Genomic DNA, 23,329 nt, shown 5'->3' on the forward strand with positions numbered 1-23,329 from the left:
TATATATATATATATATATAAGTATTCGTAAAGACTCCTTATTAATCACAAAGAAAATAGGTAAAATAGGGCAATAGGAGTCAAACGCGATAATTGTTACGCAAAATAAATAATGTGGATACAACACAAAAGTCTTTATTAAATAACCCGCTTACATTTCGGCTCATTTTTGAGTCATCTTCAGAGACAAATTATATATAATTTTATAATTACAATACCTACAAACTAATTCATTCCAGTGAGCCACCTCCACATACTTACGGAAACTTTAATATTGAAAAATGACTCTAATGACAATCTAAATTATGTTCAAATTTTGTAGGACAAAATTATTTAAAAAAACCGAACGAATTTTTACATCACGATAAGAATTATATATAATTATATATAAAATATGGCTATATATATATAACGTCTTTTCCCGGAAATAATTCTTAAATTATGATTATGAGTACAATTTTTGCATATTTTTTTTACTTTACATCCACGTCTTACATTTTGTTAAACATATGCTATATGTTATTAATTTCAAATTATTAATTTGTTAATGATTAATCTGCTTTAACAAAAAAAAAACCATTTCTTAAACGTGTTATAAATATAAAAATCTTATTCGAAAGAATTTTCAACAAAAGAAAAATTAATATTTTCGATGAAATGTTTAACATGTATCTCACCGACAAATAAAAAAATTATTTGAATAAACAATAATAAATGATTTGAATAAATTAAAAAAAATATTTTAAATAAATGAATAAATATCATTTTTAATCATGCAAAGAAAGGAAGCCGGATCCATCATGTTTGAATAAGAACAGTTGCATCTACAGTGGACGCAATTATGTTTCATAAGTTGAATCACTTTTGCAGGGACGTAAAAGATCGTCGCAAATCCTGGTGCAAAGACCGCAACAGAAATGTATACACATTTGCCTTTTAACTTATTATTATGATTATTATTATCTATTAACAGCAATATAGAATAAATTAGTTATTTAAGGAAATAATACAAAAAGATACAAGATATCGCAGCTATTTTTATATAGCTCTTAATATATTTTTTTTTGTAAAATTGTTAATTCATGTTAGAAACAATGTGGAATAAATACTTTTATTATATTGGAAAAAAGATTTATTTATTGGATGGAAAAAATATATTTTCTATAACATAAGATTGTGTGTGTGTGTGTGTGTGTGTGTGTGGAACAAGTTATTATCGAATTGTTGTAATATTTCAATAAGAACTTCTCTGTTTCCCTTTTTACATAAATATTATTTATAAATGCTTCAATACAAGTTCTCATGAAATATTTGAAAATAAATTATTAAATATATGTTCATATCATTATAACACAATCATAAAATACTAAACATGTATATTCCTTAAAAATATTCTAAATATAATTATATAATTTTTTAATAAAACTGTAGTTTTTTATTTATACACTTACTATTTGTTATACGTAAATATCACGATGTGATATTCAATATACTGGATAACATTAACAATTTTTCATTTTAATAATCAAAAGAAAAAAATAATTGTAAAGATAATTATAAAAGTATATATAAATCGTATAAAAGTTCGCTTTAGTTTTGTCTTATTATATCATCTATCTACTGTGATGTATCAACATCTTTAATCTATTGATATACACATTTTCCAGTTCTAATTTTTCCAGTCGAAATAATAAGAATTTGTTTTACGGAAGTATAAGGCTACATGGATGTAAAAAAAAACAGATGATGATGGGTAGAACGGGTTGCATTATTCCGGTGAGTTTGCACGCACCGTGGCACCATTTAGTCTAACGGTATTTATCCGTTACCACAGGTAGTGAATTAAATGGAACGCCTTTACGTAAATGGTACGCCTTACTTTATTGTACTACGAAATTATTCCACTAACACAGAGACAAATCTACGTGTGAATGACGAAACATGTGATATCACATCGCTAAGATTTAAAATAATTGACAAAATTTGTAAAATTTGTACTATTGTTAGTTCATTAAAATATATAAAATTAATTTTATGTATGTTATCCTACATCTTTCTTTTTCTATAATTAGTTAACTGATATATTGATAATTAGTCTACAATTTAATGATGCAATTTATGATGGCGTAAAATAATACAATGTGCAATAATTTTCTATATCATTGTTTTTTCATGCTTATAAAAAATAATTGTCCAAATGATGAATTAAAATTTTTAAAAAATAATAGAGTAATAAATAATTTAAAGTGGATTAATGTTTAAGTATTTACGACAAAGAAACTCTCAAAAGTGACTTGACAGATAATACTTAAACATTAATGATATGAGATTAAGAAATAGTAGAAGCCAACAGTCACTTCAAGCTGTTTGATAAAATAAAGAAATCAAAAGTATTTTAAAATGATGTATCAAAGAAATTGAAAATTATTTGAAACAAATAAACGCTTATTATAAGTAGACTTTAGTGTTAATAATTTTAGGAATTAGTTTTTAATTCACGTCATGCAATATTTGATCCATATCATCGCTATTCAATAGATGTTTCCCGAGCCAAAAATTAGATTTGTTAGAAACACTTATGAATAATATTAATAATGTAACATTAATAAACTAATTTAATGACTATTTGCTTCTCAATATTGTTGAAGAGTTTCTAAACAGGCATTTTTGCATATTCAAATAAGGACTGAATGTCCATTCGTAATCTTCATTAAGAAAAATTGAGACTAATTTCGACAGACACAAAAATTGATTAAATTGCATTGATTAAAAACTAAGACTGAAAATTTTAAAGGAATCCTAATAATCCTAATAATTTTAGAGAACAAACTTTGATTGCGAGAAACAAACGGAAGAAGATGAATGCTGTCTAATATAAAAAAAATGTTTGCATACAATTTTTATATAAATTTATTTTTTTATTTCATGCTAATTTCTAATTATAACTAATTATAACTTGCTTTTTCGTTGCAACATATCCAAAATTAATGGCGTAAAGTACGTTATGATACAATCAGCGCCTGCTCTTCTCATAGAAAGCAATATCTCGTTGAGTACATTCTCTAAGTTGATTGCACCATTTTGTGCACCATGATACAGCATAGCGTATTCTCCTGATACTTGATATACAAATAAAGGATATTCTGGATGCGCATCCTTTGTATGTCGCATTACATCCAAATAAGGTAATCCTGGTTTCACCATCAGCATATCCGCTCCTTCATTCACATCTCTTGCCTTAGAAAAATAAAATAAATATTCTGTATATTATACATACATAACATATTTGCATATAATACACACACGCGCACGCGCGCGCACACACACATATATTTATGACATTTAAAATTTAAAGAATAACAATTATAGTTACTCTTATAATATAAGACGCGCAAGATAGAATAAAATCTATCAAATCGGAATGTTTCAGAGACTTTGATATTTTATCTCTCATTCAATATCTTTTAATATAATTGCAAAAATATAAGTACTCGACTCGTAGGTCTGTATTGTTATTATCTTATAATATAAGTGTTATAGTAAGTAAGAATATTACAGCAGCTCTGGCTGCCAACCCATTACTCCCAGGAGGCAACTGGTAGCACTTGCGATCGCCAAACTTTGGTGCAGATTGCGATGCGTCTCGGAAAGGGCCGTAAAGTCCTGATGCAAATTTTACAGCATATGATAAAACTGCTACTTTATTGGAAAATCCAGCGGCAGCTAGACCTTGCTTTATTGCACTAATTCTACCATCCATCATATCAGATGGTGCAACAATTTGCGCTCCTGTAATGTATTAACAGTTATAAAACATAATTACATACTTATACATTAGGAGCAATTTTCAGCAAAAACAAACTGTTACCAGCTTTTGCGTATGATACAGCAACTTCAGCAATCCGCTGAATACTATTTGCATTGTTTATGCTACCATCATTGTTGAGAATACCGCAATGTCCATGATTTGTATATGGACATAAACAAACATCACATGCTATTAATAGATTAGGAAATTTTTCTCGCAATAATGGTAGAGCCTGAATAACAGGATTCCTTGCACTATCGGCATTGCTTCCAATTTCATCCTAAAATCAAAAGCTCTCTAATTAAATTTTTAAATAGAACTCTTTTATTATAAATCTTCCCTAATTAAATATTTAATAATATTGAATTAAAGTTATAATAACTTTAAAATAAATATTAAATTATAGAATTATTTGACTTTTATGATATTCTGCACAGTTTAAAAAAAATATAATATGCTTTATAAATGTTACCTTTTCAAGATATCGTGTTACACCAAATAATAAAACAGATTGTAAACCTTTTGCAACCAAAGGTTGTAACATCTTTTCTAACTGATTAATTCCATAGCGATATACACCAGGCATACTATTAATAGGTTCTTTAGCATCTTCTGCATCCCTACAACCATATATAAAAGTTTTATGTATTTTATCAAGCATAAATAAATGTAATATACATATAATATAGCTTGGTTTACACACACACACACACACACACACACATATATACAGGGTCACAAAATGTCCCATTTTAATCGATTATCTCAAATATCTCTTGAACAGTGTATTTTAAGGAAAAATGTTTCAGACAAAAGTTTTGGGACTTTGAGGGGGACATAAGATGATGCCACTGATTTGATTTTGGTCTTGGTGTCGTCAAGGTTACTTTGAATTTTTTAAACAAAACTCCCCATTTTTCATTATGTATTCTTGTAACTTATCTCGAGAGCTTTCCAAAACATTATAATTAAGTTCATTTTCATAACTTTTCAAGTTATAAGGCTTGCAAGCTTACAGCACTGCATTCGCATTACGCAAGGTGCCGACCGACGGTTAAAACTTCTTAAATGTTGTTCATTCAGGATCATGTTCTGAATAATATTTGTCAAGTTCAACGTCATTGGAGGTTGTACCTCTTATTTTTATTTTTATGTAGAAATGAATTTTTAATAATAAAAATAAAAATAAAAATAAGACAATCTTATCCAGGTCATCCCGAACAACATTCAAGAGATTTTAGCCGTCGATCAGACACCTTGGGTAATGCTAATACCGGCGGTGCTGTAACTCGCAAGTCTTATAATTCGAAAAATAATTTAATGAAAATAAACTTAATTATAGTGTTTTGGAAAGCTCTCGAGAAAAGGTACAAGAACAAGAACACATAATACAAAATAGGGAGTTTCATTTAAAAAATCCAAAGTGACCTTGCTCTGACCTTGATGATGCCATCCAAGGTCAAACCAATGGCACCATCTTATGTACCCCTCAAAGTCCCAAAACTTTTGTCTGAAACATTTTTCCTTAAAATGCACTGTTTAAGAGATATTTAAGGTGATCGATTAAAATAAGACCCTGTATTTACGAGGTCTGTTCAAAAAGTATCGCGAATTTTGAATGTCCGCGGGTTACATATATTCGATTTTCGATTTTTTGTGGTGTTATGTTGGTACTCATGTCTCTCACTTATGCCGACAAGTTCGACCATTTTGAATGTTCAATTAATTTTTGACAACTGCTTTGCTTGCACGTGTTTTGGCTCGTCTTCGATTTTTGCCTATTCCAAAAAATGGATCAAAGAATCTGCATCAAACTTTGTGTGAAAAACAATATTAAGTGCGCGGACGCATTCCGAATGTTGACTGTGGCTTATGGTGAAGCTACCTTGGACCGAAGCAACGTTTATCGGTGGTACAAAATGTTCTCAGAGGGCCGAGAAGATGTGAACGACGAAGAGCGTGCCGGACGCCCGAGCACGTCAACAACAGACGAAAACATTGATGAAGTGAAGAAAATAGTATTGGCCAATCGTCGAATCACCGTTAGAGAGGTTGCTGAGGACCTAAACATATCGATTGGCTCGTGCCATTCGATTTTTACCAATGATTTGGGCATGAGACGGGTCGCCGCGAAATTCGTACCAAAATTGCTCAATTTCGACCAAAAACAGCATCGCATTAACATTGCGAAGGATCTGTTGGACTCTGTCCGCGACGACCCAAATTTGCTTCAGAGGGTCATAACTGGTGACGAATCATGGGTTTATGGTTATGACGTGGAAACCAAAGCTCAATCATCCCAATGGAAGCTGCCGCACGAGCCAAGACCGAAAAAAGCGCGCCAAGTTCGGTCGAATGTGAAGGTTTTGCTTACAGTTTTCTTCGATTGCAGGGGCATGGTGCATCATGAGTTCTTGCCACAGGGTAGAACGGTCAATAAGGAATATTACCTGCAAGTTATGCGCAATTTGCGCGAAGCAATCCGCCAGAAACGCCCGGATTTGTGGAAGAACAAAAATTGGCTTTTGCACCATGATAACGTCCCTGCTTACACATCGTTGCTTGTGCGCGAATTTTTGACCAAAAACAACACACTAATGATGCCGCAGCCACCGTATTCCCCAGATCTGGCCCCCTGTGACTTTTTCTTGTTCCCGAAACTGAAGAGGTCCATGAAAGGACGATGCTACGCTACGATTGAGGAGATAAAGACGGCATCGATGGAGGAGCTGAACAAGATCACAAAAAATAATTTTTTGAAGTGCTTCGAGGATTGGGAAAAACGTTGGCACAAGTGTATAATATCTGATGGGGATTACTTTGAAGAGGACAAAATAGATATTCATGAATAAATAAATAATTTTTGAAAAAACACAAAATTCGCGATACTTTTTGAACAGACCTCGTATATTATATATAGGGTGGACACTAAGTACTCTAAAAGATTTTAAGGGGTAATTCATCATACAAGTTCAAGATGAAAATTTTGTTATCATACGTTTTGTGACCATAAAATGGTTTTCAAAAATATAAATTTACAGTTTCAAAGATACAAATTATCAAAGAAAAAATTTGTTTTTTTCTAAAAATTATGAAAATTGCTCTCGAGTTATTTTAATAAAATTTTGTATAGTTTAGAGTATCATCAAAATAACTCAAGTGATTTTCAAAATTTAAAAAGAAAACGTTCCTTCAATTTTGATACTTTGTATCTTTAAACTAAGCTGTTTCAAACATATGAAGTTTTCATCTTAAATTTATGTGAGAAAAAATTCTTTAAAATCTTATACAGTACTTAGTATCCACCTTATTTGGATTAACATATCTATATATTTAAACATATAGATCATATTTATAAACTGCCTATAAATTTAATTAAAAAAACATGTATATTTGTATATATCATATATACAGTAATCACATGTGCTACTTACGAAACAAATATTGGATACATAAGATTATTAATAGTGATCTCAACATTTGGTGACTGCCATTCTCGTAGGACAGGATGAAAAATTCCACTGTGAAGAGTGTGCTTAGCCAGAACTGTTGTCATCTTCATTGCTCTAATTTGTTGTCTGCTTGCAGTAAAGATCCACAGTAATTCTTCTTACAGATGCACACTTGATTTTATCAGTCTAATATCTGGATGACTAATTGAAGATACACATACTCAAAATAAATAATATAACTTACTAAAAGCAATGCAAATATATAAATAAGTACATCAATTACATAAAATAAAACGGTTACAAAAATAATTCAGCTACACAATAAAATACCTTTCGTGCATTAGAAGAGAAATCTCTTTAATATCTATTTTTATCAATATAGATTAGCTTTAATCTCAGTTTAACTCATGTCTTATCTTTTTCTAATACGTTTCTACTAATATAGATTAATTTTAATTTTGGTTCAATTTATTGTTCTTTGTCTAATTCTTAGAACTAGAAAAAGATAAAATTATTTAAACCACGATTAAAATTAAATTACGTAAAAAAAGCATAATTCCAAAAAAACAAACAAAGCATAAGTTAAATCAGGATTAAATTGAGTTTTCTACATTGGTAGAAAAGGACGTAAAATTGACAAAAATAATTAAGAACATACATGATTGTACAAAATTCTTTACGAATAACGTGTAATTAATGCAAGATAATGTTTTCAAATTCACAGAGTTGATGATTCGTGAGCCTAACGTATGATGAACGTGACACACTAAAAATACAGCTTCGTGCCACGCGAACGTGACGTAACAGGGTTAACATGCAGAATGCTAAAGTATAAGTATATACATATATTTCTCATTCACAATACACGTTAGTAATTTTTATCGCAAAATAAACGTCGAATGTCAAGAAAATAACCATTATTCATTATTTTTATAATTGACAGTAGCAAGTTCGAAATTTTCCACGAAGTTTTAAGCTCGTATCACATCACTTGAAACATTGAACACCGTGATTGTACCAATTAGAACAAGGAAATATTTGTCCAAATTCTACCTCGGTGTCTCTTCGTTTTTAACCCAATCAATGCAAATGTGAGCTTGAAAATCCATTCAAGTACTACTGGCCACTACTGCCACGAGAACACAACACGGCGCATGCCTCAACCTAACCCTAACTTCATCTTCTTGATCTAACCCTAATCTGACCTAACCTAATCTGGACGACGACGGGACCAGACTACTAGACGTGGTGATTTTTTACAGTCGCCTTTATGTCAAAGACGCGTGATATTCCGTGAACGATAGCGGCGCCGGAACAGCTGTCCACACCGTCAAACGTTCTCGGCTACCTGCTGCCGTCAGCGTAGTTTCCGCAAAGTTTTTCTCGAGAACGGCGTGGTAAGATCGAATAGCGATGACGGACGCATCGAATTTACCGGGTGCCTCCACGGGTCAGAGGGTGATGTCAAGGATGCTGCGACAGCGGGCCCAAGAGTTTCTCTCCTCGCGAAAGTACGCGAACAACCTGTTGGAGATAATCAGCTACTGGGACGTAAGTAGAATCACACTGACCCTCAGTTTGCGCATTTCCTGGTGCCTGAATTTAGGAAATGAACGAATTTAACGTTTTTAAGAACGTTCCAAAGAGCTCTGTTTTAATTTGTAGGAAGCTACTTCTTCGTGCCTGCTCACAATAGAAACGATATTCGTGGAAGTGTTGAAGCGTAGTGATATGTATATGGAGAGTACAATAGCCCTTACCATTTCGGGTAAGATTGAACAACTTGCTTTATTTTTTATGTTGGCTGTAGATGATAAATAGGAATAGTATTTAAAAGACTATTCTTTTTACCTAAACGTCTTGCACTGTTCACCTTTTTTCTTTCTTTCTCCAACGTGAACAGAAAGGAAGGGAAGATGAAGTATAAAAAATTTAACTAAAAAAAGAAACAAGTTTTAAGTTGATAATTGAACTTCTTGGACTTTTAATTTTTGTCCTCTTTGATATTTAATTGTTTCTATTTTATTTTAAGAAAGTATGACTGCAGCCATAAAGAATAAACTTATTATTCTATACATTTTGTATTATATGCAAAATTTCTACAGAACTATATGTTTAAGGATTTATATTTTAATATTGTACATTATATTATATATGAAATAGAACCTAGCCCAGAATCTCGCTATACTACTTGGCTGAGAAATTGCTACGAGGAAGTTTGGAAGAAAGTACTAGTATCTATGGAGAAAAGTCGATTGGCTATTCAATTACAAGCCCTTACCACTGCAATGAAGCTAATGGCTGAAGAGGGTAAAGCTCTAATGGAGCCGCGCGATAACCCAGGATATCACTTTCCTCTGCATCGTTTAAAACCTATCCTCATGACTCTACTGTCTCCTGAAAAGGACAATACTAATTTAATATCGAGATTTCAAGAGGTCACCAGCTGTCCTGACGTTTTGTATTATACATGGAGATGTCTACCTTCTCTCACCCCGAAAAGACAACCGAAGGAAGTTTATATAAAGAATCTTCTGGAACTTATAGACAAAATACCACTGCCAAAAGAAGAAGAAGGTAAATCTTTTTTTCTTTAAATTTTGAGCTATTATATAAAATAATCCAATTATACACACTCTACATAAGTATATTTCTTTAACTGTTTTATTACACAATATTGCAAACTCTGTATAAATATATGAAGCATTCAATTAAACGCTAGTGCTGCTAATAAGTCTTCAAATATTTACAATGCTTAATTCTTTGATCCCTTAAGTTTTTAACATAGATTGATAGTTTTTTATTTATTTATTTTATATTTATAATCTTACAAATATAAATAGTACAATTGATGTTTGTATATTTCAGCATCTAAAGTATCAGAACATAAGGAACTTTTGTGTGGACCGCAACAAGGTAATATAAGTTATATAAAATATAACATAATTTACGTTATCGCTATTCAAATTATGATTTCATTAACGTATAATGTATCTTAAATTTTTTTTATCAGATGCTGTATTTACGTGGGATCAATCCAATGTTAAACGCGCATTAAACAAAGTCTGGGCTTGCATTATGCACTGGGAATTAACGCCGCAGTTGCACAAACAGTTGCTAATAGTTTTATTGGAACGAGTCATGTCGCATTTAGAAAAACCGATATTATTAACCGACTTTTTGATGGACTCCCTAGACGCAGACGGTCCTGTTGGAGTGCTCGCACTGCAAGGCGTATTCATACTTGTCACCAAACACAATTTAGAATATCCAAATATTTTTACCAAGTTGTATTCGATGTTTGAACCTGAGATCTTTCATACGAAATATAAGGCTCGTCTGTTCTACTTGTCCGATCTATTTCTCAGTTCTACGTAAGTATTTTATGATTATAGCAGAATCGCATATATCAGGAGTAGCATTATATTTGTGCGTTTTTATTGTACGACAAAGGCTACAGGACAGAAATTCTCGTATCTCTCTATTCCATAGCTAATCAACTTGAAAAATTTGTCATACGACAAATACGCACAAATATAATCCCATTCCAAGAATTGAGAAAATTACAGAAATTAAGAATAAAACGAAGAATCGAATATAATTTCACATAAAATTATCTGAAAATTCGACCTTTCTTTTTTTTAGACATCTACCAGAAGCATTAGTAGCAGCGTTCGCGAAGCGACTCGCACGTCTAACATTAGTCGCACCATCAGAGGATATTTTGATAATTCTGCTTTTCGTGGGTAACCTGTTGCTTCGACATCCAGGACTGAAGAGACTGATAGATCACCCGCAGGGTGGCGAGGCCCCTTCAAATGCGAGCACCGGAGCCGGCGATCCGTTTCTCATGGAAGAGCGTGACCCATTGCTGAGCAACGCATTGCTCAGCAGTCTCTGGGAGATCCGGGCATTGCAGTGGCATATTTTACCCAGCATCGCCAGTGCTGCGCGTTTCATTCGTGAGTCACTGCCCTTGGTTGAGTACGACATGGCATCGGCATTAGAACGCACTGGAAGTCATTTCTTTGAAAGCGAATTGAAGAACAAAGTCAAAGAAATCATGCTGACATTCGAAAGACCAAGCTCTATGGCACTGCCGAAGGGAGAAAAATTGTTGCAATATTGGCAGCTCACTCATTGATCCTGTACACGGCGTGATCGCGACGCCGAAAATACAATATATGAGAAAAGAGTCGTCATTGAAAATCGTTGGTGTGACAGGTGAAAGATAAAGACTTTTTGTGTTTTATATGGCATATCTACAAGAAAAACAATACAGTATATTTTTCTGTGGCGTTGAGCATCTACGTTTGAAATATTTCAATGAGTTCGTGCATAATTCATCGATTATGATACAAAAAAAAAAAATGCACACTCGCTTTTTGTTGTTTATCTATCTCAGTTATATGTAAATTGATAGCTTTATGTTTCTTGCATAAATTATAAGTGCGTAACATTGATTTGATTAGTATTTTTTAATTCTTTCGCTGTTCCTTACGTTATAAAATTGTTATCATTTTGCAGTTTGTTTATAAGTATGGTAAGAATTTATGAAATTTTAATTCATCATACGTTCTAAATATGTATGTATGTGTATATATATATACACGCACATATACGTATATACATATGTAAAAAATATCATAAAAACAAATATTAACCTAATATTTCATGTGTTATTCGACAAACTTTTTAAACGTGTTGATTAGCTGCAGAACTGGGACATCCGAGAACTTCTCTGTCCTGCAGCCAATCGACAGGCTTGAAAAGCTTTGTCATGTGACACATGAAATATTAATCTGTCTGTGATTGCGATCAAGTAATTCTTCTTTCTCGATAATTTTATATATTAATAAATAATTTACAAAAAAGAATGTTATTTTTGTGTTATTTAAAAGATAAAACAATTGTAATCTACATTAATGAAAAGTCTCTCATATTATTTTTTATTGTGTAATACGTGCGACTTATTTTATTTTTGACGTCAAGTATTTGAATTATAAAGATAACATTTGTACATATTTATAAATACTTATTTCGATAATTATTTGTGGTTAAATAAAAAAACATACTTGTGAAATTTTATTTTTTAATCGAGATCATTAAGTCGAAGCTGAAATAAACTACATGCTAATTCATTATTTGGCATATATAAAAATAGAATTTATATAATTTTACATCACTTTTAATTTTTCAAAAATGAACTTCTGTTCGGTGCAGCGAAAGGGTTGAAGCTATTCATTTCTTTTGATGTTACTAAGCAATGGGGTCGCTAATGGATAAATATTTAATCCATACCATAAGTAATTTGCATATTTTGCAAAATAAATGTGCCGGTTACCATACGTAACATTCTCGAATAGCAATTTTTTGTATGCAGGAATACGAGATAATAAACTGAGATATTTTAATTTAACAAATAACTCATGATATAGTGCTGTTAATATACAAAACTTTGTATTTATAACACATAGGTAAGCATAACTCAATTGCAGTTTTAATTATAATCTCTATTCGGGATCTTATATTTCTCTTTTTATATAAATGTATTTCTATATATGTATATTATTTTTATCATTAGCCTTCCTTGTATGTCACATTCTGTATATTTGCGCCTCATTGCATAATGTCTCTTATGTATATACAAACGCTTTTATGTACATCGTTTATGTTAATATCGATAAGTTATTACAGTATCATTATGTATGATGTCGCTTTGTGTCTAACACCTGAAAAAATAGCATAATAAAAGGTTATTAATTTTGATTTAATTGGATCATTTATTTAGTAATAATATATAATGAAACTACTATATTTATGTAATTATCAATCTTTTAAATATTATACAAAGTTTACATGTAACTAAAAACGTCAGGCTTAAAAGCAAAAACAATTTCCATATTCAAAGTAATTACAACGTCTTGCTACAGAACTAAAAAAATTAATTTTTTTTTCTGTACGTACATATTATAAAATATTAAAATTAATATTTATAATTCTTCAAAATTTTAAAAACAACTATTTAAAAGTAAAAACTATAAAGTACTAAGCTAATTTACGATAACATTTGATAAAGGAAATTGCTCTTTATATAAAAAGATTTTTTCTCACAAATGCACTTTTATATAATATCTTTTATACTTATATTCATGTAAAAATAATTCGCGTAAAAGAGACACGGCAGTGTCTCGCGCCATGCTTAGCGCCGAGACAGTGTCTCCAGATTTTTAGAACAAAAGGATTAGAATAAATTCTTACCTGGACTAATAATCGCCATTCATCTTCATTCAAAGCATGCTTTATCTTCACAAGGACATTCGCTGGGATGTCGGAAGGCACTGAAATCGGTGCAGTATTCGGCATAGAAGGCACATATTGCACCTGCAACAGTTGTGACACTGTGGGTCTTGCTTTTGGGTCGTGCTGAAGACACTTGCGCATGACGTCGATTAGAACAGGCGGCGTGCGTTCACAAATCTGACGATTTTCGCTATTTGTAGTAGAGAACGAAATATTCGGTTTTGGATTAGTTATAGCATTCACTTTTGCCCACTGAGTACGTATATGCTGGAAGGGGGTATATCCATATACCAAACTATATAATATACACCCCAATGACCATACATCTGACTTGAAACTTATCTGTCAGCAAAAAAATATAGAAATTTTTATCCATTCTATACACTTTTCAATTTATAAATTTTTAATTTCAAACTTCAATATTGAGATATGAACTTTTAATCTAGTTATGCATTTAAGTAAGTTCTAATTTCAATCTGACTTTAATTGAAGTGATTCTAATATAGCTAAACATTTTATCAAAATATTTTTTTTAATAATTACAAAAAACTAATCTATTTTGGATTATTAATTATTTAATCCTATTTTACTTTGTATTTAACGTGGTGTGTAGGCGAATCTCCGTTTCCACTAATATCCATTAAGGCTTCTGGACTAATGTAATTTAACGTTCCAATCGTATTATTTTTTACAACGGATGTCATATCCGAATTTAGATTGGAGGCAATTCCAAAATCTATTAATTTAAGTCGGCCTCGTACTAGTAAAAAATTCCCTGGCTTTAAATCTGAATGTATGACTCCTAAACACAAAAATGTATTTTGTTACAAAATGAAAAATATGATTATATATCTGCAATTAAGCGTATTATTTTTTTACCATTATCATGTATGTGTTTTACAGCTGTGAGCATTTCAGTCCAGTAATAGAGAATCATTGTAAGAGAGATTTGCTTCTCTTGAGACATGGATTTCAAAAGTCGACTAAGATCAGTATCGCCCATTTCCATCAACACATAAACCATAGAGTCTTTGATTTGACTGAAACAATTAAATGAAATTAAAAACTTCGTTAATTTTTAGATTCATTAGATACCACACTAACAGCTTCCAAAAAATATTTTCATCATACGGAATTGTTATCTTTGAATTTATAATGTTGCAATATATACTTACTAATCGAACATTTTGACAACGCAGGGTGCCTGTAATTTACGCAGCATGGAAATCTCATCCAAGCAGCCCTGAGCTGAGTCTTTGTCCATCTTGCTCAAGTCAACGCATTTGATGGCGCGTAACTCGCCGCAGGATACATCTTGCACTCTCAAAACTTCGCCGCTCATTCCCCGGCCGAGGGAGCCTAGGATCAAATATTCTTTATCTTTCATAATTAATGTTTTGCTTTGTTGTTGCGGGGAAATGCTCAACGGTACAGTGAACTGCACGTTTGTCATTTTATCTACAATTTGCATCTCCTTGCTTTGTCTCTCGGGGGCGGAGTAATGCGAATTCTTGCAATTCGCATTCGGAACGATGTTATGTTCTTCGCTGTGCTTTCGAAAATCATGTATTATCTTCATATCCATATTAGAACCAATTATCTGTTTGTCTTCATTTTGATTTTGTACAGTATTTCTATTTCCTAGCACATTAGACTGTTTGTTCTCCTTTACTTCCTCGATAGGTTCCATCGATTTCAGATCTGAATATAATAATGCACATAATAAAATGCAATCATAATAATTTAGATTTAATTACATATAATTTGACACATAGCAATGCTTACTTTTATAATTTGTTTCTGTTTGCATTAATTTCACATTTAACGGTCCATTTGTCTTCTTATTTCTATCCTCTTGTGTTTGTGACTCAGATGTCATATTTTTTACCTCAGAACGTGTATGCATAAGCATTTTTGATTCCACAGGATGAACCAAAGACTCTCTGGGCACCGTCGTATCTGTTAAAGGCCGCCTCACATTTTTTACATCCATTCCAAAGTATCTAAATAATAAAATTTAAAATTAATATTCTCTGACTGTTCGAATCTGTATGAAAGAATGACATTTCTTTTCAGACTTAACGAAGAATAAAAATAAGGTCTCAAATAAAAGTCTTATTTTTCATAACAAATTGTCTAATAATTACGAATTTAATATATTTTGATCCTAAAAATAAGAGCAGTTTTGTTGTTAAAAAAATTAATTAAACATTATTTACTTCTAATACATAAAATTGTAAAATAATTAGAGTATACTATAAACCTCGAAGAATCAGGTTTATCCACGATAGGTGTACAAATTGCATTCTTAGATATTTGCACTTGGTCCCTCGTAAGAAAGTTTTTCCTTTCCATCGGTGTATGTACCATATTATGATACCAATTGGACAATATTGTGGAAGGAGTTTGATTCTTGTTCAGATCCCCAGATAGTTTGTTCTGTGGAGTTTGAAACAACTGCTTGTGTGATGTGCACGAACTCGGATGCACATTAACTTGCATATGTTTTAATGGAGTTTCCAAAACCAAATGATTAATCGTAGCTAATGACTTGCTCGCTTCACTGAGAGAGGATGTATTAAATTCCTTACACGTATTTTTCGCGGGTGTATACTTTTCATTCGCTTCATATTTCGCAACATTCTTTTGTGTACTATATCTTACAGCATGCATCAGGTTTTCAGACGTCTGGGATATACAAGTAGCAGATTCTGACAGAGTGTTCGTAATCTTCTGAGATTCCTCCTTATTATCCTTATTTGCCTGCTCGATGAAACCGTATGTGCCTTTGTATCGTTGATCATCCTTACTTAGATTCAACTCGCTATTCCTAGTTAATAACGTCTTATTCTCTCCTGATGTGCTATACACAGATCCCTCTTTTCTTTTATTTAATATATCTGACATATAAACATTTTCGTGATGTAACTGATCGCTATTTATAGTTTGATAATTCTTATTTGAATCTATGTTATAATCCCCTTTATAAACTGACAGCAACGGTGGAGGTAAGGCTACATTTGTCGAATGATTATAAACAGTATTTGCTTGATTCCCCGAAGCAAATGTTGTTGCAATGTGATATTCTTGTGAGTTTTCCTCGTGTTTAGAGCTGCAAGTCTCTAGTTTATTCGAATCGTTAAGTGAAATATGATTTTCAGAATTTATATCACTAACTTTACATGGTTCCCTATTAAAATTTAGTCCTTTTTGTATAGAAGTGTTAGTCACAACTTCAATATTTTCTTTTGGCAGTACACACGTAGCTTTCAAGGCTCCGTCCGTTGACTCAATTGATAACGAACTGTTTGTTTTAAGTACAGACGATTCTTGTAGAACTTCAACAAAGTCGTCTTGCGGCAAAGGCTTGAAATTGTCTAACTCATCCTCAGATTGACAGGGTTTCTCCTCGCTTTCATCGTCATCGTCCTCGTCGCTTTCACATGCTAGAAGTGCTTTGAGGCGAACTGGCTGAGACTTTGGTAGTGTGACATTCTGTGTAAGCAATCTGCCGGCGCTTATATTATCAAAACTGCATCTGTCGTAAGATGTATTTGTCGTAAGATCCGACATTATTAAAGATTTTTGAGGTAATCTTCACTAATCTCTATAAGAAAAAAACAATATAATTGAACACATATATAAATGTATTATAATTAATTACAGTTAATTTATGAAAAAAAGTATTATGACAAACATGAAATATCAGAAATTATACCAGTTGCAATAATTGTGAATTTTGTTTTGATATATATTTGCATAGAAAAAAGAATCATTAAAAAACTTTGACATATAAAGCTAAGTAGACTTAATAAAATATTAACAGAAGATATTGTTCACATCTGTAATTCTCTTATAAACTTATTTTTTTTACTAAAAATAGATATACTTTTATTACTGAATTTATTTAAAATAATCTTAATTATAACAATATTATATGTACGAATATTATGTATTTTTCAATAATAATGTATTATTTTAGCTATTATAAATCTCTTCTTCAAATATATATAGTAAAATAATTTTTTTAAATTATCACATTCTATTAAAGGATTACAAAATTCCAAAGTTTTATAAATATCTTTTTATATAGATAGAGCTATATTAAAAATAAAGTTATATATTAAGTTTTTATGTCTCAAAATTTTATATAAAAAATATGATATTTTATCCAAAAAATTCTTAAACTAATATACTAAATAATGATCAATATGATATAGAAACAATTTCTTCATAAAATAATATAAATAATACAATAAATATATCATCTTTATATAAATCTTTATATAAAATCTTGAGACATAAAGACTTAACAAATAACTCTATTTTAATGCAGCTCTAAAAAGATATCTATAAAACTTAAAAACGTTATAATCAAGCGTTTGTGTAACATACAAGTTGAATAAGTTGCTATTTCTCTCTGCTCTTATATAGAGCAAGCATTTCTCAAATAAGACTTAAATACATAATAGATTCATATAGCAAATATAATACAAAATAAATACATATAATACGTATTAAACATATAATACGTATTAAATGTATATTTTACATAATAGATTAAAATAAAATAAAATATAAAAATTAATATGTACTTTTCTATATAGCTACTTGTTTTCATCGTAAAATAATGATTGTATTGAAACAACCCATATACAATATACGAACACAAATCATATCATTTGGGTATGAATTAATATTAATTTCATATTCCATTGCAACACAATTAAATTCTTACTATTACAAATTTCTACTTGACAAATTTATTTCGAAATTATTTATTTTTACCAAATAATTTGTTATATAATATATCAAAGGAGCAAAATAAAAGATTTTTATTACCTTAATTAGAAAGACATTATTGTACAAAACAACAAATTCGTTATTGTCATTATGAAAAGCATAGTATAAATAGGAGTTAATTTTTTATTACTTTTCTTTTCTTATCTCTCTTTCTGCAAGATAGGTTTCTAATCAGCTTTATTTCTATAAGCTTCCCCAAAGTAAACAGTTACCTGAAGATCTCACGTGTGTGCTAGGAATCCATCGAGAAATCGATGTCAAATCTATTTTTCAGTAATCGGTCTCGCGATCAAAGCACACAGACCAAAGAGAATTCGGAGGATACCTTAGTTGCGAGTGGACGAAACACGCACCTGTCAAACTGAACAGTCTGGAGTAGTCTCTGTAGATCCAAATCATCGATCGACAAAAGGTACACTCTGCACGCACATCACGAGTCATCTACACCCGTTTACATGTTATGCGAGGATGTTATTTACATTCTGTTATATTCGTACGATTTCTATCTGTGTACGCTACATAACATCGTCACTTCATGCATCGTTTTCGAACTTAAATATCTATTGATGCCTGTTCGAGATGTTCGAAACTCTACCGGTCGGCCGTGTCACATATGGCGACTATAACGTTTGAATTCGCCAGCACGGCGTTCATTGGTCAATGTCTAGGGACAATTAGCGGCAAAATGTGATAAGAATATTTTAGGGAGAAATTCACCGCCTTTGGCGGGATATTCGAATGTAAAATCTGTCATGTTCTTGTATCTTCATATATAAAAATTGATTTATATTTCATGAAATACATTATAACAATATTGATATATTACTAGAATATTATTTATTATATATATTATTTATATATTGTATGTAATTTGATTATATATAAATATTATGTATACTTTTAAATAAAAATATTAAATATAAGTAATAAGTATTTTTAATGATCGAGTAATTAATAGAATAAGCTTAAATTAAATTTATATCGAATTATTCGCGTATTTTTTTTAAATAAAGAAATTAATTAGTCGGTCTTTTAAGATTTGATAATAGCAAATTTATTTGATTTTAAATTTCAACATAAAATCTTTCATAGTGCAAGTTCGACCACAACTGTTTCGCTGATCGATTGATATTTAGGGAATTTTTGGACGAGAAACTTGTATTCTTATTGCTAACGCATGGAAAATATACTTTTCTTTAAAGCTTACGCAGAATATAAGCAACAAAAAATCAGTGAAAAGTGAATCGCTCGATCACAGTTGAGACGTTAACATTAGTCTTATAAAAATTAACTGTATTTGTATATGTATAAAATACAGATTGCGGACAAATGTACCGATCTAATAATTTATATGTAAATGCAATTGACATACATATAGTAATAGTAATTAAATGACATATTTATGCAAATCTACTTTAAAATGAATTTGTTGTATAAATTATAAAAGAAAAAGAACATGTAAATAAGTAATATTTTAATTTAAAGTGGAAAATACAATACAACAGTTTTCCTTAATACCAACCGATTTAGAAATATGAAATCTATTTGACTCAATCTCATCGTTTCACAAACGATTGTACTTAATACAAAAATGAAGGAAATGCTAGTAATAGTTTTGCTGCTGTATGTTAAAAATGGCGTACACAGAATTTTATCTTCTAATTGCGAAATTGTCCTCCCACCGATGCTAAATGTCCATAAAAATGTCTCGGGAACTGTGATAGAAACCGAAACAGTCGGCTTAGTCCTCTTCTCTCTCATTGGAAAATGCACAATCTTCGTTTCTGAAGCTTCTCCTTCTCCTCTGAAATATTGTCTCACGCTTTACAGTTTTTGTTGTAAATTGTCCACTATCTACGCAATTGTTAATAATAATAAATCGTTTCTGTCACAGTTCGCGCACAAATTACTCGGCGATTAAATTAAGTTATACTTAATAGCTATTCTCTCCTTTATACATTATCTCTCGTCTTGAAAAGAACCAATGTAAACCCGGTACTATTCGCTTCTCAACTTTTCCAGGAAGTCCGCTCCTGCACATGTTTAGGAACTACTTGGCAGCAAATATGATGACACAAGCGATTCGTACAAAACGGGTATGTTCTATTTATAATCATTATCTCTCTTCTTATTTATGATCTAGTAATTATTCTAAGCGTGTTTTCCTTCTCCCTCCCTCTATTTTTAATGAATAATGCTCAAAGTTTCTATACAAACATCATATTGGTTCTTCACAAAAATTATTGTTGCTACAATTTAAATTAACATGACAATGATTCACACGACGGAACTAAACGCTCGCTCTCCTCTCTGACTTTTTCTTTCTTTCTCTCTCCCCCCTTCTCTCTTTCTTTCTCTTTTCCTCGTTTTCTCTTCTCTTCGTACAATGTCAAGAATTTAAGAGCGTCGAGACAATGAACGAATCGAAAAAGTTATGAGCGGCTTTGTAGAATGTATTCTTCCTCGCGCGACAACATATTGAGGAAACAGAGATATAAAAAATATTTTATTTAAATCTTTAAGGACGAAATTAGGAATTGCGAGTAATGAAAGGAAGTATTCTAGGCTACTCCGAAGATAATTTTAACGTTTCCCGTTATTATAGTTGAGAGCCCGTAATGGTGCTTTAAACGTGGACGCAGATTGTTGTTGAATCTGATATGCTACAGGATGAATTTTAAAGCCATATAATCTGGAAAATAAAAATTATCTTTTAATTTCATATTCTATATACGCGAAAAATTTTTCTTACACATTTAGAATGAATACGTGCTACATATGCTTAAGTAAATGCAATAAAAAATATGTTACACATATCGTGAAAAAAAGATTAAGGTCATTAGCCAACCACCTCTATCTTTTATATTTAATGATTATTTTGTTCATATAGACAATAATGAACAAAAATAGATAAATCTAATCATTCAAAATTGATAGAATCTACAGAAAAAATTTAGAATCTATTAGTACAATACGTACAATACTGAGATCTCTTTAGTAAAAGTGAATATTTATACATTTGCATAATATATTTATTACATAAATTATGATTTTATTTTATTTATATAATTTAATCATAAAATAACGAAATTCTAGTTTAAAATTTTCCTAATCAAAAATAGTATTTTAAACTTTAATCTCTTTTGCCATGCAATTAATTATTCCATTACTAAAAAAACTTTTATATGTTGATGTGTAATCTGATACTTACCTAGGTACAAATTGATTTGCTGCACGTTTTGGTCTATATTCAGGGTGGACCATGAATAGCATATGTGGAAATCCCGTTCCAAAATACGCTCCGTCAGTATGATGATGTCTCGAGCTCTTCGGTGTATAAACGTCCATGCACTTAGGACAGTAACTCTTGACCATTGCCTCGCCAGGAACATCACTAAGCCCTAGTGGCAACATTGGTTGGGATTCACAATAAACTCGTGGACAATGACCAAAATCGCCCGCTTGGTACTTTTCGATCATTTGAGCGATGCCACGATTGGTAAGTATATAACGTGCGTGGATAAGACCATAGAGCATCTCCGCAGCCTGCTCGATTAAGTCTGATTGATTTGGATTATCGTCCAGATCATCATCTAACAAATAAAAATTGAACAAAAAATGTTAGAAGTAATCATATGACATACATCTTTGTTTGTTTTCATTTGATTTAATACACTCAATAATAATTCAGTTTATTGCTATTAAAACAACTTACCAGGTTCAAGATCAAGAATCATATCTAATGCCTGACGATAATGTGGTACTTGTTCATTCAACCCCGTTAAATTAAATTTATCTTGAATATAGTCCTCATCCACCTAGATAAAATTTAAATGAAATAAATAAATAGTAAAGAGGTCTCATATTTTATTCTTGGATCCAGAAATATGCTAGAAAGAAATTAGAAATACACTTTTAACAATAAATAAACTTTGTCCACTAAGCAATATTTTCAAAAATTTATAATCACTAAACAAATGGAGATCTATCTGTTTGTTATTTTTTGTGACTCTTAATTAGTTTGAGAAATACTACTAAAATAGATTACAAAAAAGAGAGGACGTTAATTAATTTTTAACAGTGATATAGATTAAATGATAAATTAATACAAAATATATGAAAATGCAGTACCTAGTGCTTAATGAGACATAATTTGCATGGAAAGGTGTTAGGATTTAAAGTGTATAATTATTATAATAAAAAATTATAAAGTTAGAACAAGAATTAAGTTGTATATTTTAAAGCACAGCATCAGTTATACATGTAATAAGGTGGTTAATAAAATGATTATGAATACAAAATAATATTCTTTGTAATGCTGATTCTACTCTTGTTTGAATTTGGCTTTCCAGTGTTAAACACAAGTCTGTTTTTCACTCCTTTCTTTTGCCAAATATCAAATGTGTACCTATTCCACTTTAAGTTTTAAAAGTATGTACTAGTTGAGCTATATAGAAAACAGAGGTTTGTTTGTATCCAACATGTTCCAACATGCTCTTACCATAGTTCCTATTCATTCAATGTACTCGTTGGAGTAAATAGGAGCTAATAGTAGAAGCATGTTGAAACATGTTGGAGCATGTAATATAAAACTTTAAACTTCATGTATCCACTATGCTAGAAAACCCTATAAATTTTAGACAGATAGAAAATTGACTAATCTCATTGTTCAAATATGGTCTGTTAATTTCTACTCTATATGAAATTATGGAACATTCTAGCATTATGGACACAATGAAATAGATGATTTCGAAATAAAAGATAAAGTGAAAAGAAAAAAGTTAAACCATGCAAGTTCTGCTTTAGAAAAAACAGTTCTAACGCAGTCTAATAAAAAAACAAACCTACAATTCGCACGATTGAAAAAATTTAAAGATTTAAATTTGTCTAAAAAAATATGTATAAAAATGTGTCAAAAGGTATGTATTGCTAAATTGTTAAATACCCCCCCCCCCCCCCCCCC

General features: G+C 31.0%; 4 protein-coding genes across 8 annotated transcripts in view; 1 reads left to right on the top strand and 3 right to left on the bottom strand.

Moving 5' to 3' along the window:
* Positions 1-2,913: 2,913 nt before the first annotated feature.
* On the bottom strand, positions 2,914-8,446 carry LOC108747684 (delta-aminolevulinic acid dehydratase). 5 transcript variants are annotated; one of them, XM_018485322.1, is made up of 6 exons: positions 8,314-8,446; positions 7,243-7,461; positions 4,281-4,428; positions 3,869-4,088; positions 3,557-3,789; positions 2,914-3,237 (listed from the first exon to the last, which is right to left on the bottom strand). In XM_018485322.1, exons 2-6 carry the CDS (start codon positions 7,368-7,370, stop codon positions 2,950-2,952), a joined length of 1,017 nt encoding a protein of 338 aa, XP_018340824.1. In that variant the 5' UTR covers positions 7,371-7,461; positions 8,314-8,446; the 3' UTR covers positions 2,914-2,949. The 5 variants fall into 5 exon arrangements, with proteins under 5 accessions (XP_018340824.1, XP_018340826.1, XP_018340825.1 ...); XM_018485324.1 differs by lacking the exon at positions 8,314-8,446 and adding an exon at positions 8,176-8,295; XM_018485323.1 differs by lacking the exon at positions 8,314-8,446 and adding an exon at positions 7,919-8,071.
* A 227-nt stretch (positions 8,447-8,673) lies between these two features.
* LOC108747682 (nucleolar complex protein 4 homolog B) lies at positions 8,674-11,712 on the top strand. The gene is made up of 6 exons (XM_018485320.1): positions 8,674-8,811; positions 8,926-9,028; positions 9,424-9,837; positions 10,129-10,176; positions 10,274-10,634; positions 10,906-11,712. Exons 1-6 carry the CDS (start codon positions 8,674-8,676, stop codon positions 11,402-11,404), a joined length of 1,563 nt encoding a protein of 520 aa, XP_018340822.1. The 3' UTR covers positions 11,405-11,712.
* Positions 11,713-12,782: 1,070 nt separating this feature from the next.
* Positions 12,783-18,905, bottom strand: LOC108747586 (probable serine/threonine-protein kinase mps1). The gene is made up of 8 exons (XM_018485148.1): positions 18,579-18,905; positions 15,827-17,170; positions 15,349-15,566; positions 14,739-15,264; positions 14,443-14,603; positions 14,154-14,365; positions 13,522-13,905; positions 12,783-12,992 (listed from the first exon to the last, which is right to left on the bottom strand). The coding sequence occupies exons 2-8, from the start codon at positions 17,134-17,136 to the stop codon at positions 12,963-12,965; spliced, it is 2,841 nt and encodes a 946-aa protein (XP_018340650.1). The 5' UTR covers positions 17,137-17,170; positions 18,579-18,905; the 3' UTR covers positions 12,783-12,962.
* Positions 18,906-20,949: 2,044 nt separating this feature from the next.
* LOC108747856 (casein kinase II subunit beta) overlaps positions 20,950-23,329 on the bottom strand; it is a 3,070-nt gene continuing 690 nt past the window's right edge. The window contains exons 3-5 of the mRNA XM_018485737.1: positions 22,082-22,183; positions 21,578-21,959; positions 20,950-21,058 (exon numbers count right to left, since the gene is read on the bottom strand). Of these exons, the coding sequence (XP_018341239.1) occupies positions 20,950-21,058; positions 21,578-21,959; positions 22,082-22,183 (593 nt within the window). The remainder of the gene's footprint in view (positions 21,059-21,577; positions 21,960-22,081; positions 22,184-23,329) is intronic.

This window comes from Trachymyrmex septentrionalis, unplaced genomic scaffold (genome assembly GCF_001594115.1).
Source record: "Trachymyrmex septentrionalis isolate Tsep2-gDNA-1 unplaced genomic scaffold, Tsep1.0 scaffold20, whole genome shotgun sequence".
Taxonomy (NCBI): Eukaryota; Metazoa; Arthropoda; class Insecta; order Hymenoptera; family Formicidae; genus Trachymyrmex; species Trachymyrmex septentrionalis.